Genomic DNA, 16,106 nt, shown 5'->3' with positions numbered 1-16,106 from the left:
AAATAGTGTTTGACTAATTTATTAGAGTTCTTTGAGGAAGTAACAAGCAAAGTGGATAAAAGGGGAACCTGTAGATGCGGTGTATTTGGATTTCCAAAAGGCATTTGATAAGATGCCACATCAAAGGTTACTACACAAAATAAGAGCTCATGGTGTAGGGGGTAATATATTAACATGGCTAGAGGATTGGTTAGCTAACAGGAAGCAGAGTATAGGGATAAATGGGTCATTTTCGGGTTGGCAAGCTGTTACTAGTGGACTGCCACAGGGATCCAACTATTTACAATCTATATAAATGACTTGGATGAAGGGACCGAACGTATGGTAGCTACATTTGCTGATGACACAAAGATAGGTTAAGTGAGTGGGCAAAAACTTGGCAGATGGAGTATAAATGTGGGAAAATGTGAACTTGTCCACTTTGGCAGGAAGAATAGAAAAGCAGTATGGAGAGAGACTGCAGAAATCTACGGTACAGGGGGATGAGAGTGTCCTGGTACATGAATCACAAAGTCGGTAGCAGGTACAGCAAGTGGTTAAGAAGGCAAATGGAATGTTGGCATTTAATGCAAGACAAATTGAGTATAAAAGTAGGGAACTGTTGCTACAGGACCTTAGACCGCATCTGAGTACTGTGTACAGTTTTGGTGTCCTTACTAAAAGCCTATAAAGTTGCCAGAAACCTGAGGATTGGGAGGATTTTAGAATACAGCAAAGGAGGATGAAGAAACTAATAAAGAAAGGGAGAATAGCTCGCAAAAAAAAACAACTGTAAAAGCTTCTACAGGTACGCAAAAAGGAAACGTTTGGCTAAGACAAATGTGGGTCCATTACAGGCAGAGCCAGGAGAATTTATAATGGGGAATAGAGAAATGGCAGAGAAGCTAAATGAGTACTTTGTGTCTGTCTTCACTGAGGAAGATACAAGAAATCTCCCAGAATTGTGTCTGCGTGGGTTTTCTCCGGGTGCCTCCGGTTTCCTCCCACAAGCCAAAAGACTTGCAGGTTGATAGGTAAATTGGCCATTATAAATTGTCACTAGTATAGGTAGGTGGTAGGGAAATATAGGGACAGGTGGGGATGTTTGGTAGGAATATGGGATTAGTGTAGGATTAGTATAAATGGGTGGTTGATATTCGGCACAGACTCGGTGGGCCGAAGGGCCTGTTTCAGTGCTGTATCTCTAAAAAAAAAATTAGGGATCTAAGGGATTAAGGAGAATGAGGAATGAAGGAAACTAGTATTAGTAAGAAGACTGTATTGGAGAAATTGATGGGGCTGAAGAGTAATAAGACCCCAGGACCTGATATTCTACATCCCAGAGTGTTGAAAGCATTGGTGATCATCTTCCAAAATTCTATAGACTCTGGAACGGTTCCTGCAGATTGGAAGGTAGCAAATGTCACCCCACTATTTAAGAAGGGAGGGAGAGAGAAAACAGACCTGTTAGGCCTACATCAGTTGTTGGGAAAATGCTAGAATCTATTGTAAAAGATGTGATAAATGAACACTTGGACAATAATAATCTGATTGGGCATAGTCAACTTGGATTTATGAATGGGAAATCATGGTTGACAAACACGTTGGAGTTTTTTAAGGATGTTACTAATGGAATTGATAAAGGGGAGTCGGTGGACATGGTATACTTGGACTTTCAAAAGGCTTTTGATAAAGTACCCCACAGGAGTTTGGTTAGCAAAATTAAAGCAGATGGGATAGGAGGTAATTTACTGGCATGGATTAAGGGAGAATGCAGAGAGTAGGAATGAACGGTCATTCTCGTGTTGGCAGGCTGTGACTAGTGGGGTACCGCAAGGATCAGTGCTTGGGCCCCAGTTGCTCACAATATATATCAATGATTTGGATGTGGGGACCAAATGTAGTATTTCCAAGTTCGCGGATGACACAAAACCAGGTGGGAGTGTGTGTTGTGAGGAAGATGCAAAGTGGCTTCAAGGGGATTTGGACAGACTTAGTGAGTGGGCAAGAACGTGGCAGATGGAATATAGAGACATAGAGTCAGAGTTTTACAGCACAGAAACAGGCCCTTTGGCCCAACTCGCCTGCGCCGATCATCAAGCACCCGTCCAATCTAATCCCATTTTCCCGCACATGGCCTGTAGCCTTGTATGCTATGGCGTTTCAAGTGCTCAATTAAATACTTCTTAAATGTTGTGAGTGTTCCTGCCTCTACCACCCCTTCAGGCAGTGTGTTCCAGATTCCAACCACCCTCTGGGCGAATTTTTCTTCTCAACTCCCATTTAAACCTCCTGCCCCTTACCTTAAATCTATGCCCCCTAGTTATTGATCCCTCTGCAAAGGGAAACAGTTTCTTCCTATCTATCCGATCAACGCCCCTCTTAATTCTGTATAGCTCAATCAGGTGACCCCTCAGCCTTCTCTGCTCCAAGGAGAACAACCCCAGCCTATCTAGTCTCTCTTCATAACTGAAATGCTCCAGCCCAGGCAACATCCTGATGAATCTCCTCTGCACCCTCTCCAGTGCAATCACATCCTTCCTATAGTGTGGTGACCAGAACTATACACAGTACTCCAGCTGTGGCCTAACTAGCATTTTATACAGCTCCATCATAACCTCCGTGTTCTTATATTCTATGCCTCAGCTAATAAAGGCAAGTATCCCATATGCCTTTCTAACCACCTTATCCACCTGTGCTGCTGCCTTCAGTGATCAATGGACAAGCACCCAAAGGTCCCTCTAACCATCTGTACTCCCTAGGGTTCTACCATCCATTGTATATTCTCTTGCCTTGTTAGTCCCCCCAAAATGCATCACCTCACACTTCTTAGGATTAAACTCCATCTGCCACAGCTCCATCTATCTTACCAGCCCATCTATATCGTCCTGTAATCTAAGGCTTTCCTCCTCACTATTTATGACACCACCAATTTCTGTGGCATCTGCGAACTTACTGATCATACCTCCTATATTCACGTCTAAATCATTAATATACACTACAAACAGCAAGGGTCCCAGCACTGATCCCTGCGGTACCCCACTGGTGACAGGCCTCCATTTGCAAAAACAACCCTTGATCATCACCTTCTGCCTACTTCAACTAAGTCAATTTTGAATTCAATTTGCCAAATTACCCCGGATCCCATGGGCTCTTACCTTCTTAACTAATCTCCCATGCGGGACCTTATCAAAAGACTTACTGAAGTCCACGTAGACTACATCAACTGTTTTACCCTCATCTACACATCTAGTCACCTCCTCAAAAAACTCAATCCAATTTGTTAGACACGACCTTCCCCTGACAAAGCCATGCTGACTATCCCTGATTAATCCCTGCCTCTCCAAGTGGAGATTAATCCTGTCTCAGAATTTTTTCCAATAACTTCCTTACCACTGACGTTAGACTCACAGGCCTATAATTACCTGGTTTATCCCTGCTTGAATAATGGTACCACATTCGCTGTCCTCCAACCCTCTGGTACTACTCCTGTGGCCAGAAAGGATTTGAAAATTTGTGTCAGAACCCCTGCTATCTTCTCCCTGCCTCACATTGCAGCCTGGGATACATTTCATCTGGGTCTGGGGATTTATTCACCTTTAAGCCTGCTAATACTTCCTCCTTCTCAATGCTAATTTGATCAAATATAACACAATCCCCTCCCTGATCACTACACCTACATCGTCTCTCCCCACAGTGAACACAGATGAAAAGTAATCGTTCAAAGCCTCACCTATGTCCTCCAACTCCACACACAGATTGACTCTTTGATCCCTAATGGACCCCACTTTTTCCCTGGTTATCCTCTTGCCCCTAACATATTTATAAAACGCCTTGGGATTTTCCTTTATCTTGTCTCCCAGTGATTTTTCATGCCCCCTCGCTCTCCTAATTACTTTTTTTTTTAAGTTCTCCCCTACACTTTCTATACTCCTCTAGGGCCTCCGCTATTCTATAAAATTCTAACAGGGCTTGACAGGGTAGATGCAGGAAGGCTGTTCCCGATGGTGGGGGAGTCCAGCATCAGGGGTCATAATCTAAGGATACTGGGTAAAGCTTTCAGGAATGAGATGAGGAGAAATTTCTTCATTTGGAGAGTGGTGAGCCTGTGGAATTCGCTACCACAGAAAGCAGTTGAGGCCAAAAATTGTATGTTTTCAAGAAGGAGTTAGATATAGCTCTTGGGGCAAAAGGGACCAAAGGATATGGGGGGAAAACGGGAACAGGTTACTGAGTTGGATGATCAGCCATGATCATAATGAATGGTGGAGGATGCTCAAAGGGCCGACTGGCCTACTCCTGCTTCTATTTTCTATGTTTTCAGCACTCTGAATCTGCCATAAGCCTCCTTTTTTCTCTCTTTATTTAATCCTCTATATCCTTTGACATCCGTGGTTCCCTTGACCTTTACATGAACATGTTGGACCTGAACCCTCAAAATTTCTTTTCTGAATGACTCCCACTGGTCTGATGTAGACTTTCCTATAGAGGCTGCTCCCAGTCCACTTTGGCCAAATTCTGTTTTATCATATTGAAATCTGCCTTCCCTCAATAGTACTTTTATTTACGGTCCTTCTACATTCTTTTCCATAACTACCTTAGATCTTAGTTATGGTCACTATCCCCGAAATGCTCCCCCACTGCCACTTCTACCACATTCCCTCGGATTAAGTCCAGTACCGCTCCTCCTCTTGAGGAACTCTCTTCGTGCTGGCTCAAAAAGCTCTCCTGAATGCACTTGAAGAATTCCACCCCCTTTTTGCACTAATACTATCCCCTCTAATATAGGGGAAGTTGAAATCCTCTACTATTATTATCGTATTAATTTTGCACCTCTCGGAGATTTGCCTACCATATCTGCTCCTCTATCTCTCCCTGACTGTTTGGTTGCCTGTAGTACAATCCCAGCCAAGTGACTGCCCCCTTTTTGTTTTTAAGTTCTACCCATATGGCCTCATTAGAGGAACCTTCTAAGATAGCATCTCTCCTTACCGCAGTAATTGACTCTTTAATCGACAGTGCAATGCCACCCTCTTTTTTACCCCCTCCCCCATCACGTCTGAAGATTCTATGGGATATTAAGCTGCCCTTCCCTCAATTTTGTCTGAGTGATAGCAATAATATCATATTCCCATGTGTTAATCAACGCCCTCAATTCATCTGACTTACTAGTCAGGCTCCTTGTATTAAAATAGATACAACCAGCCTTGCATTATTTGCTTGAGCCTTAACAGGTCTACATTTACTCTGCCCTCCAGATTGACTTAGCTTCTCATTTATATTTGATGGTACATCACCCCCTACTGTGCTTCCACTCTGTATCCCACCCCCCTGCCAAATCAGTTTAAACTTCCCCCCCCCCACCAGCACTAGCAAACCTCCCAGCAAGGATGTTGGTTCCGTTCCGGTTCAGGTGCAACGCATCCAACTTGTACAGATCCCACCCTCGCCAGAAACAGGTCCAGTGATCCAATATAATGTGGAAAAACGTGAGGTTATCCACTTTGGTAGGAGGAACAGATGTGCAGAGTATTTCTTAAATGGTAAGAGATTTGGAAGTGTAGATGTACAAAGGGACCTGGGTGTCCTCGTCAATAAGTCACTGAAAGCTAACCTGCAGGTGCAGCAAGCAATTAAGAAGGCTAATGTTATGTTATCCTTTATCGCAAGAGGATTTGAGTAGAAGAGTAGCGAAGTCTTGCTTCAATTGTCTAGAACCTTGACTAGACTGCACCTGCAGTACTGTGTGCAGTTTTGGTCCCCTTACCTCAGGAAAGATATTATTGCCATAGAGGGAGTGCAACGAAGAAAGTTCACCAGACTTGTTCCCAGGATGGCGGGACTGTCCTATGAAGAGAAATTGGGAAAACTGGACCTGCATTCTCTAGAGTTTTGAAGAATTAGAGGTGATCTCATTGAAACCTACAAAATACTTAAAGGGATACTTAAAGACAACGTAGATGCAGGTAAGATGTTTCCCCTAAAATAAAAGCAAAATACTGCGGATGCTGGAAATACTCAGCAGGTCTGACAGCATCTGTGGAGAGAGAAGCAGAGTTACCGTTTCGAGTCAGTGATCCTTCTTTGGAACTGGCAAATATTAGAAATGTCAAAGGTTATAAGCAAGTAAAGCAGGGGCGGGGCAAGAGATAACAAAGGAGAAGGTGTAAATAGGACGAGGTCACAGAATAGCTGACCAGAATGTCATGGAGCAAAGGCAAACAATATGTTAATGATGTGTTGAAAGACAAAGCATTAGTACAGATAAGGTGTTAACGGACTGAAAATTGAATAGCAGCAAGTACAAACATGAAAAAAAAAGTGGGTAAGCAAACTGAACAAACTAAGATGAATTAAGGGGGAAGCCACTTTTGACAGAGATGAGGAGAAATTTCTTTATTCAGAGAGTTGTGAATCTTTGGAATTCTCTACCCTGGAGGGCTGTAGAAGCTCAGTAATTGAGTATGTTTAAAGCCCAGATTGACAGATTTCTAAATACCAATGACCTAAAGGAATATGAGGATATGTAGAATGGCGGGGCAGGCTCGATGGGCTGAATGGCCTACTCCTGTTCCTATGAAAGGATATAATTGTATTAGCAGTTCAGAGAAGGTTCACTCAACTGATTCCTGGGATGAAGGGGCTATCTTATGAGGAAAGGTTAAGCAGGTTGGACCTATGCCCACTGGAGTTCAGAAAGAATGACAGGTGATCTTATTGAAACATATAAGATCCTGGGGGACTTGACAGGGTGGATGCTTAGAGGATGTTTCCCCTTGTAGGAGAGTCTACAACTGGGGGACACAGTTTAAAAATTAGGGGTTTCCATTTTAAGACAGAGATGAGGACAATTTTTTTCTCAGAGGGTCGTTAGTCTGTGGAATTCTCTTCCCCAGAGAGCAGTGGAGGATGAGACACTGAATATATTCAAGGCTGAGTTAGATTTTTGATCGACAAGAGAGTCAAGGGTTATGGGGGGCACGCAGAAAAGTGGAATTAAGGCCACAAACAGATCAGCCACAATCCTATTGAATTGCGGAGCAGGCTCCAGGGGCTGAAAGGCCTACTCCTGCTCCTATTTCTTGTGTTCTTGTGACCTAGTTCTAATTTTATTATTCCTGAATTCTCCGACATGAGGAAATAGTCTACTCTACTGACTCACTTAAATAATTTTAAATACAACAATTACCCCCCTCAACTGCCCAAACTCAAGGGGATTCAAAGGGTGTATTAAACCTGTCCTCATAATATAATTGTTTAAGTCCTGATATCATGCTGGTGAACCTGTGCCGTGCTCTTTCCAAAACCAGTATCTTTCCTGCGGTGTGGTACCCAAAACTGAATGTGGCCATTCCAGATGTGATCTGGCCACAGCTGTGTATGTCTGAAGCATCAATTTTGAATTACAATGCCCTTAAGATACTTTTCTTGATTACTTTTTGTACATATGCACTAGCTTTTAGAAAGTTGTGTGCATGGACACCAACATCCTTTTTATCTTCCACGGGTCCAAGGCTTTCATCATTAAGAAAATACCCCAGTTTATCTTTCTCAGATCCAAAGCTGATGGCCTCACACTTCCCCACATTGAACTCCATTTGCCATAGTTTTGCTCACTCATTTAGTCTGCCTATATCCTTTGCAACTTAAGTGTTATCTGGAAACTTGAATATACAATTCTTTTTCCTTTCATCCTTCCTTTCCTCCTTTTGGCCTCCTTGTCTCGAGAGACAATGGGCAAGCGCTTAGAGGTGGTCAGTGGTTTGTGGAGCAATGGCTATAAAGGCCAATTCTACAGTGACAGACTCTTCCACAGGTGCTGCAAATAAAGTTGGTTGTCGGGGCTGTTACATAGTTGGCTCTCTTCTTACACTTCTGTCTCTTTTCCTGCCAACTGCCGAGTCTCTTTGACTCGCCTCTCTTCAGCCCCGCCTTTATAGCTGACCGCCAGCTCTGGCAATCGCTGGCAACTGGCTCCCACGACTTGTGATCAATGTCGCAAGACTTCGTGTCGCGTTTGCAGACGTCTTTAAAGCGAAGACATGGACGGTTGGTGGGTCTGATACCAGTGACGAGCTCACTGTACAAAACGTCCTTGGGGATCCTGACATCTTCCATGCGGCTCAGGCCAAGCCATCTCAAATGCCGCTGGCTCAGTAAAGCATACATGCTGGGGATGGTGGCTGCCTCGAGGACTTCTGCATTGGAGATACGGTCCTGCCACCTGATGCCAAGGATTCTCCAGACACTGAAGATAGAATGCGTTGAGACGTCGCTCTTGGCTGACATACGTTGTCCAGGCCTCGCTGCCGTACAGCAAGGTATTAAGGACACAGACTTGAATCACACGGACTTTTGTGTTCCGTGTCAGTGCACCATTTTCCCACACCCTCTTGGTCAGTCTGGACATAGCAGCAGATGCCTTTCCCATGCGCTTGTTGATTTCTGCATCAAGAGCCAGGTTACTGGTGATGGTTGAGCATAGGTAGGTGAACTCTTGAACCACTTCCAGAGTGTGGTCGCTGATATTGACGGATGGAGCATTTCTGACATCCTGTCCCATGATGTTCGTTTTCTTCAGGCTGATGATTAGGCCAAATTCGTTGCAGGCAGCCGCAAACCTGTTGATGAGTCTCTGCAGACACTCTTCCGTGTCAGATGTTAATGCAGCAAAGTCAGCAAAGAAGAGTTCCCTGATGAGGACCTTCCGCACTCTGGTCTTCGCTCTAAGACGGGCAAGGTTGAACAACCTGCCATCTGATCTGAAGACTTGAACACATGAGAGAGCAGCAGTGAGAAGAAGATCCCAAACAGTGTGGATGTGAAAACACAACCCTTTGTCACACCACTCAGGATGGGAAAGGAGTCTGATGAGGCACAGTTATGCTGAATTGTGCCTTTCATATTGTCATGGAATGAGGTGATGATGCTTAGTAGCTTTGGTGGACATCCGATCTTTGCTAGTAGTCTGAAGAGACCACGTCTGCTGACGAGGTCAAAGGCTTTGGTGAGATCTATGAAGGCAATGTAGAGGGGCATCCGTTGTTTGCAAAATTTCTCCTGTAGCTGGTGAAGGGAGAATAGCAGATCAATGGTGGATCTCTCTGCTCGAAAGCTGCACTTTGCCTCAGGGTAGACACGCTCAGCCAGCTTATGGAGTCTTTTTAAAATGACTCGAGCGAAAGCTTTCCCCACTGTGCTGAGCAGGGAGATTCCATGGTAGTTGTTGCGGTCACCCTCGTTCTTATAAAGGGTGGTGATATTGGCATCGCGCATGTCCTGTGGTAGCGCTCCCTCATCCCAGCACAGGCAAAGCAGTTCATGGAGTGCTGAGAGTATAGCAGGCTTGGCACATTTGATTATTTCAGTGGTAATGCCGTCCTTTCCAGGGGCTTTTCCACTGGCTAGAGAATCAATGGCGTTACTGAGCTCCGATTTTTTTGGCTGTTCGTTCAGCTCGTCCATGACTGGCAGAGATTGGGCTGCATTGAGGGCAGCATCAGTGACATCATTTTCCCCTGGTGTACAGTTCTAGGTCGTGCTCCACCCAGCGGTCCATTTGCTTGCTTGGGTCAGTGATCGTTTCCCCTGATTTAGACTTGAGGGGGGCGATATTTTTCCCTTCATCCTAGTCACTGATAAATATGGTGAAAAGCTGAGACCATAGTACAGATCCCTTGGGAACGCCACTTGTCATATTCTAATCAGAGAATTTTTAAAAATCCATATCCTTTTCCGACCTCCCAGATAATTCCCAACCCATATCATAATGTTACTCCTATCTCCATGCACTCTCAATTTTGTCAATATTTTCTTCCTATAAAACTAAACTAGATAAATATGATAATAGAATTAATACTAATCGTCATAGTACACTAATCAGCTTCCAAAATTTATGTACAAACCTTTAATTTGCCTACAGCACAGTTTCCAGGAACTTGGAAAGATGGCCATCAAAGTAACTTCCTTATTGAGCAATGAGCTAAAATTCAAGAGGTATGAGCTGTGTTACATGGGATCCTTTCTTGGTGACTGGAGCTCTCAAAATTCTGGTTGGGAGTCTAGTGTAGCACTTGACCTGCCACAGCTTTGCTATTTGTTAATTCATTATCACAAAGAAAAAATACACAGAAACTTTAACTTACCAGCATGTAGTGCAAACAACATCTTGTAAAGGTGAGTGTAAAATTTCATAGGGTCAATGTTCAACACATCACCTGAAGAACACAAAAGAAAGTTGAAACATTTGAATTTGTAGAGTCGGGAGTTGCTTTTAAAAGTTTCAATCTGACATTTTAAGAAGAGCAGCATAATGATCAGATATATTGTGAAATTAAGAAACGATTGCCACCATTACATTTCACATGACATCTGAAAGTCTGCTCATCAAAGGGTCCTACCTTGACCAGAAAGTACATGAAAGGCAGCCTGAATACAATGAAGGCACTCTCTGTAATTAAGACTCTGTAACGAGAAAACTGAAGTTCAGTCTAAGGGTACATAGCAATCAATACAAGAGCAAGACGTCTGATCCAATGATATGCAATATAAAATCTCTCCACTTAAATTAAGTAATGGAATAACGTGCACTCACCCCAGAGTCAATCAGAGAATATAGTACTACCAGAAGGTCATCAAAGAATTCCACATTAATCAGGTGAGCAAATCTGTGAGAACATTTATACGGTTAATCTCTACATTTGGAAAGAACATTGAAAATACAGCTGATTATACAGTGATCTGCAATTGCAAGAGTCAAATCACAAAACTTAAACAGTGATGTTGGAATTCTAGTTTTAAACAGCGTCCCTGCAATGTACAAACAAATTAAAAGTGCTCCCTTACTTGGCAAGGCCTTCCAGAACACCAGGAAGGAGAACAGATTTTTGTGCTTTTTTCAGGATTCTGAAGTACGTCAGAAACATAATGTTTAGGATTTCAGTGTGCTGTCAGCAAAACAGAAAACTCCATTAGTAAAATTTTACTTTGTATGAATGAAAAATAAAACATATTGAGAAAGTTCAACATTTTTTGTAGAAGTAATCCATCTACACAACTAACTATAAACAATAAAATAAAAGCAAAATACTGCAGATGCTGGAGATCTGAAATAAAAACTAAGAAATACTGGAAATACTCACAGGTCTGGCAGCATTTGAAGAGAGAGAAGCAGAGTTAGCGTTTCAGGTCAGTGACCTTTCATCAACTGGCCAGTTCTGATGAAAGGTCACTGACCTGAAACATCGACTGCTTCTCTCTCTCCATAGATGCTCCAGATCTGCTCAGTATTTCCAGCATTTCTTGTAACTATAAACAATATCATTTCTCAACTGAGCAAAGAAGAAAGCAACAGAAACTGAATTCAGCAGATCACTAATCATTGTGGCATGTTGCTTACATGCGGTCACAAACACACAGAAAACTTAGAACAGAGGACAAGGTATCTGCCCCCAAAATAAGCAGTCTTACAGATTGATGTCAGCTGTCAGATTTTGATTAAGAATTGGGGACACAAAGTAGCACTGTTGATATGCCACAGGCAAATTGCAGTGCCAGTAGCTCACAATGAAATGGTTACACTACGAGGACCAACAAACCAAATCAGTGACTGCAAACAATGCTTAATTCACAGATGTCGCAAACAAGCTGACTAGTGTATGACTTTAATAAAATCTTTGGAGCAAAAGTAATTTTAAAATGCACACTCACCTTCCACATGCAGCTCATTTTTAATGCTTTAGATCTTTCTTGTTTACATCATCTTTCAGTTCCACCACAAGCACTCCACACTTTACTGTAGTATCATAAACTCTGCATATATTTCACTCGATTACACCCTTTTAAAATCATCTCAGATCATCTTCGTGACCTCACTCCACAACAAATATCAATAGCAGATGAGTGGTTTGTAGAACTCCAGCTGTGGTAGCTTCTTTTTTAAATTTCAGTACCTTTTTGATCTATTGTAAATCTGTTTCTGACTTGGTTGGATGGAAGATGTCGGTAGCGTGCTTTCAGGGATCACTATTTAGGAGCAAATCAGAGATGTAGAGTAAAGCCTGGCTACCCGACTACATGTATCGGGTTCGGGTCTGGTTGAAATTCTGAGTCCAGCATTCGGGCTCGGGTAGGGTCGGGCTGGACTCTGCTTCCAGGAAGTCACGGGATCAGGCTTACCCATGATTCCCCACAACTCCAGCAGCAGGAATAGCCTGCTGCTGGAACAGATGAAGGAGATTCGGGTCGGATGGGGCTCGAAAAAAAATTGAAGGGCTCAGGTCAGCTGTGGTCAGGTCGGGTTTTAATTTTATATCCGAGCCAGGCTTTAATGTAGAGGTACTAAAGACTGAAACACAGAAACTACATACCAGTTTTAGTTTTTTGTCTGTACTCTCTGAAGCTTCTGTTTCTAGAAGTTCTTTCTCTAGTTTCTCCTCTGCTTTTTTCCACTGAAAAACAGACATTTTAAAAACAAATTGATTTACTTGTCGAACCATTTCCACACCTGGTGCTGCAACAAGAATTGGACAGTAGAAGCAGTACCTTTCTTTGCATCCTGGAAAGATTTTTCCTCTTCTCTTTGCACGTCATGAATCTTTTTTTAGGGGCGATCTCTTCCGAATCTTTTTTAACTTCCACTTCCTTAATCCGCAATGCAAGAAATGTCTTCAGCACCTGATTGGAGAAAAATTGCATTTGAACAGATTATGCCTGATTGGAATCACAAGGTGTAGAAATAAGTTACCAGGGAAGACCATAACAAGTGAACAGTACAAATGACTCAGCATAACTAAATGGATTTCTGTACAGAGAAGGATGAAACGACATGCTGAGCAGACAGGTAGTCAGGTTGGTCTATAAAAAGTAAAGGAGTACAGGGTTGCTGGATCTATTGACATTTCTGTACATTTTAAAATTATGATGTTACTCCCTGGTGAATCAATATATTTCATATCAGGAATGGTATGATGCAGCAGAGCACCAAACTAAATTTCACTATACATATAGATCTTTTAGTTCATTATTTCTATCACTCTGTCTTTGTGCACCACCCATGACCACCAAGGCTGCGAAGATGGACATACAACCCGTTCCCAAACATTTAAAGCAAGCATGAAAACAACGAAGATAACAGAGTACTTTTCCATCTTGACCTGAGGAGATGAAGCAAGAATACACTTCTAATGATAACATGGAGATATAATTTGAACAGAGTAATGAATTAAAAAAAATGCAATCATAATTTCATAATCAGCACTTTAAAAAGTTATGATAAGCAAAACACTTTAGGACTTGGATGTTACCATTTTTATTCTTTCATATTCAATTTGCCTACAACTACTACATAATACCTTTTGGATAATGTATTCAGATTATCCCAACATAAAGTCAAGCAATTCAATTTTTGTGGGCTTAAGATTACTTCTTTACAGCATAACAATATGACAGTCGACATTCTCAAAATATTGTACGCCTGAAGAATCAAGCCTTCAAAAAGAGATCGCAAAAGTTTGTACTACAAGCATTTAAGATGCAACCTTTAAATTGCAGAACCATTCTGAAAATTAGCAGTACCCCTACTATGGCCCAGGGTCCAGCTTGCATCCCACCTTGCTATCACAAGTAAACTTATTGCTCAATGCGCCTATGGGCCTAAATTGAGAATCCTTCAGCTTTTCCTGAGGGGAAGATGGAGATGTGAAAACATGAAAAGTAAACTAAGCACTCTACTGCAGGTCTCAAGTACACCACTCCTCACACTGTGGGCCCTTAGCAAGTGCCTTGCAGTAGCTTACAAAATGTATTTTGAATTTACAAATTTTAATTATGTTTGGACAAATCATCCGTGAGGTAATGAAATATTTATGAACAAACAGAAATAATGTGAGGATGAATTTTACATGAAATATCAATCCTATCTTTAACAGTAATGCTAAAACGTAAATCAAGAGGTGATGTAGAGCCACTAGCAAGATTGTAGCCAACACCCTTTCTAACATTCGAAGAAGAATGAGTCAATTTAATGGCATATATACACATTACCCTTTTGCACCCGCCTCATTGTTTGGCTAAACTAGAGTTTGATGCGCAGAAGTCAAAATAAGTCTGTTTTAATTTCTAAATTACAACCTGAAGATTTAAAGCTGTCCAGTTTATATCTGTAAGTAAATATTAAAAGCCAAAAAACAGGTAGAAAAACTGATTTATAGACCCAAATTGAATATAGTTCCTTCAAATGCTATTTTTTGCAATAATCTTTTTCACTGATTTTTATAATGAAAGATTCATCAGCTTTAAATTTGGATGTTTTATTTTTGTTTAAACTAGTTCCCGCAGGCTTCAGGACTGGCAGCTAGACCGACGGAGCAATCTTCCCAGAGGCATCCTCCTAACTGGCCATCTCCAAGCTTGCTGTCCTATAAAGGATGGGCTCCCGATGCTGCTGGCCCAATCAGAGGACTGACAGCCCACTGAGAGAGGCTCCACAACACGGAGGTGCCCTTGCTGGCCTCCATATCAGACATCAAGTCACCGGCATCACCGGTAAATCGGCCTGGAGGAGAAACCCATTGCATCGGTCTGGTCTGCAATTATGGCCTTTTATTAATTCAGCCCGGACATTGGAGCGTGGGACCTCAGGCTCCAAAGGCCCCCCGGCCTCCCACAGGAAGGCTGTCTCCATTGAGCTGGCGGCTTCCACACATGACAGGGGGCAGGCAGCCAACGCACCTCCCATCTTGCTCCTGGAAAAGTTCCCTGGCAGCGGAAATGTGTGGGGAAGGCACTCCGATGCAGCTCCCTGCCATTTTCTTGGGTTCCCTGCCTGCAAGCCCGCCACCGTAGGGGCGGGAAAATTCAGCCTGTTTCTGTTGGTGTCTTTTTACTTAGACCACCACAAAGTTTCAAATGTAGTGCTTGAGGTAATACCAATTAAAAGGTTGCAATTACTTAACTCACTAGAACTTACTTCAGGTTTGACCTCATAGTTTCTGCTTTTAACAAGACCGGAAATTATTTTGACCACCGCAAGCGAGGGCTGGCCGATTTTGTCCTGCTTAAAAAGCTTTTCCACAGCTCCACAACACATTTCTGAAATCTGAAGGAACATCACTGTAAATAACAAAGGCACATAAAACACCTATCACAGAATAGAATCACAGAATTTTATAACACAAAAACAGGCATTCCATCACAGTTAAGTCCCATTCTGTGTCTTTTACCAGACCCTTTAAAAGTTCTCTTTTTCAACTACTTATCCACTTTCCTTTTGCAAGCTAGTGTGGATTCCGCTTCTACCACTATTTCCAGTAGGGCATATTATTTCCCAACAATACTCTTAAAAAAAAAAACCTCTGTTGTTTTGGTGATGGTCTTAAAAATAATCCCTTAAATTACCAGATCATTGACTAGTAATAGTTTATCCTCATTTACCAAGATGTCAGCCTCAGGTCAGTGGTAGTAATCTAGCGTCCAAGTCAGAAGGTTGTGGGTTCAAGCCTCACTCCACATACTTCAGCACATAATCCAGGCTGATACACCAGTGCAACACTGGAGAGGTTATTGTTTGACTGAGATGTTAAACTGAAGCCCTATCTACCCTCTTAGGGATGGGCATAAAAGATGAGCAGGCAAGTGGTGTCCTGAAAATACTTATCCTTCAACCATCATTAAAACAGATTGTTCATTTACCTCATTCCACGAGTCCTTCCTGTGTCTAAATTGGCTGAAGTATTTCTCTAGATTAAAACAGTGACTACACTTCAAAAATACTTAATTCACTGTGAAGTATTTTGTGATGCCGAGATTACAAATGCAAGGATACTTCTTATCTTATCAAAACACTTCATAAATTTGATTACCTCTGCCATAGCTCCTCTTAACCTCAACGAAAATAATGTCAGTTTCTCTAGTGTCTTATATTTAAAGCCCCTCAACCTGGATATCTTTCTCTTCCGAACTGTATCCATGACCATTTTATCTTCCCAACTGGTGCCCAAAACTGGACGTAATATTTTAACAGCAGTTTAATCAATGATTTGTGCATTACCACTTTGCTTTTATGCTCTATGCTCCCATTTATAAAAACCTAGTATCCGATGTGTAATGTACACATATGCACTCATTGT

At 42.2% G+C, this 16,106-nt stretch overlaps 1 protein-coding gene across 1 annotated transcript in view; it reads right to left on the bottom strand.

Annotated features, from left to right (window-relative positions):
* The window catches only part of LOC137380867 (nucleolar complex protein 3 homolog), a 54,473-nt gene that overhangs the window by 14,372 nt on the left and 23,995 nt on the right, over positions 1 to 16,106 (bottom strand). The window contains 7 exon segments of the mRNA XM_068053276.1: positions 10,125 to 10,196; positions 10,380 to 10,443; positions 10,574 to 10,646; positions 10,825 to 10,925; positions 12,348 to 12,428; positions 12,523 to 12,654; positions 14,948 to 15,076. Coding sequence (XP_067909377.1) covers positions 10,125 to 10,196; positions 10,380 to 10,443; positions 10,574 to 10,646; positions 10,825 to 10,925; positions 12,348 to 12,428; positions 12,523 to 12,654; positions 14,948 to 15,076 — 652 coding nt within the window.

Source organism: Heterodontus francisci, chromosome 20 (assembly GCF_036365525.1).
Source record: "Heterodontus francisci isolate sHetFra1 chromosome 20, sHetFra1.hap1, whole genome shotgun sequence".
NCBI lineage: Eukaryota > Metazoa > Chordata > Chondrichthyes > Heterodontiformes > Heterodontidae > Heterodontus > Heterodontus francisci.
Note: the sequence above shows the minus strand (reverse complement) of the source record. Positions and strands in the feature narration are given on the sequence as shown.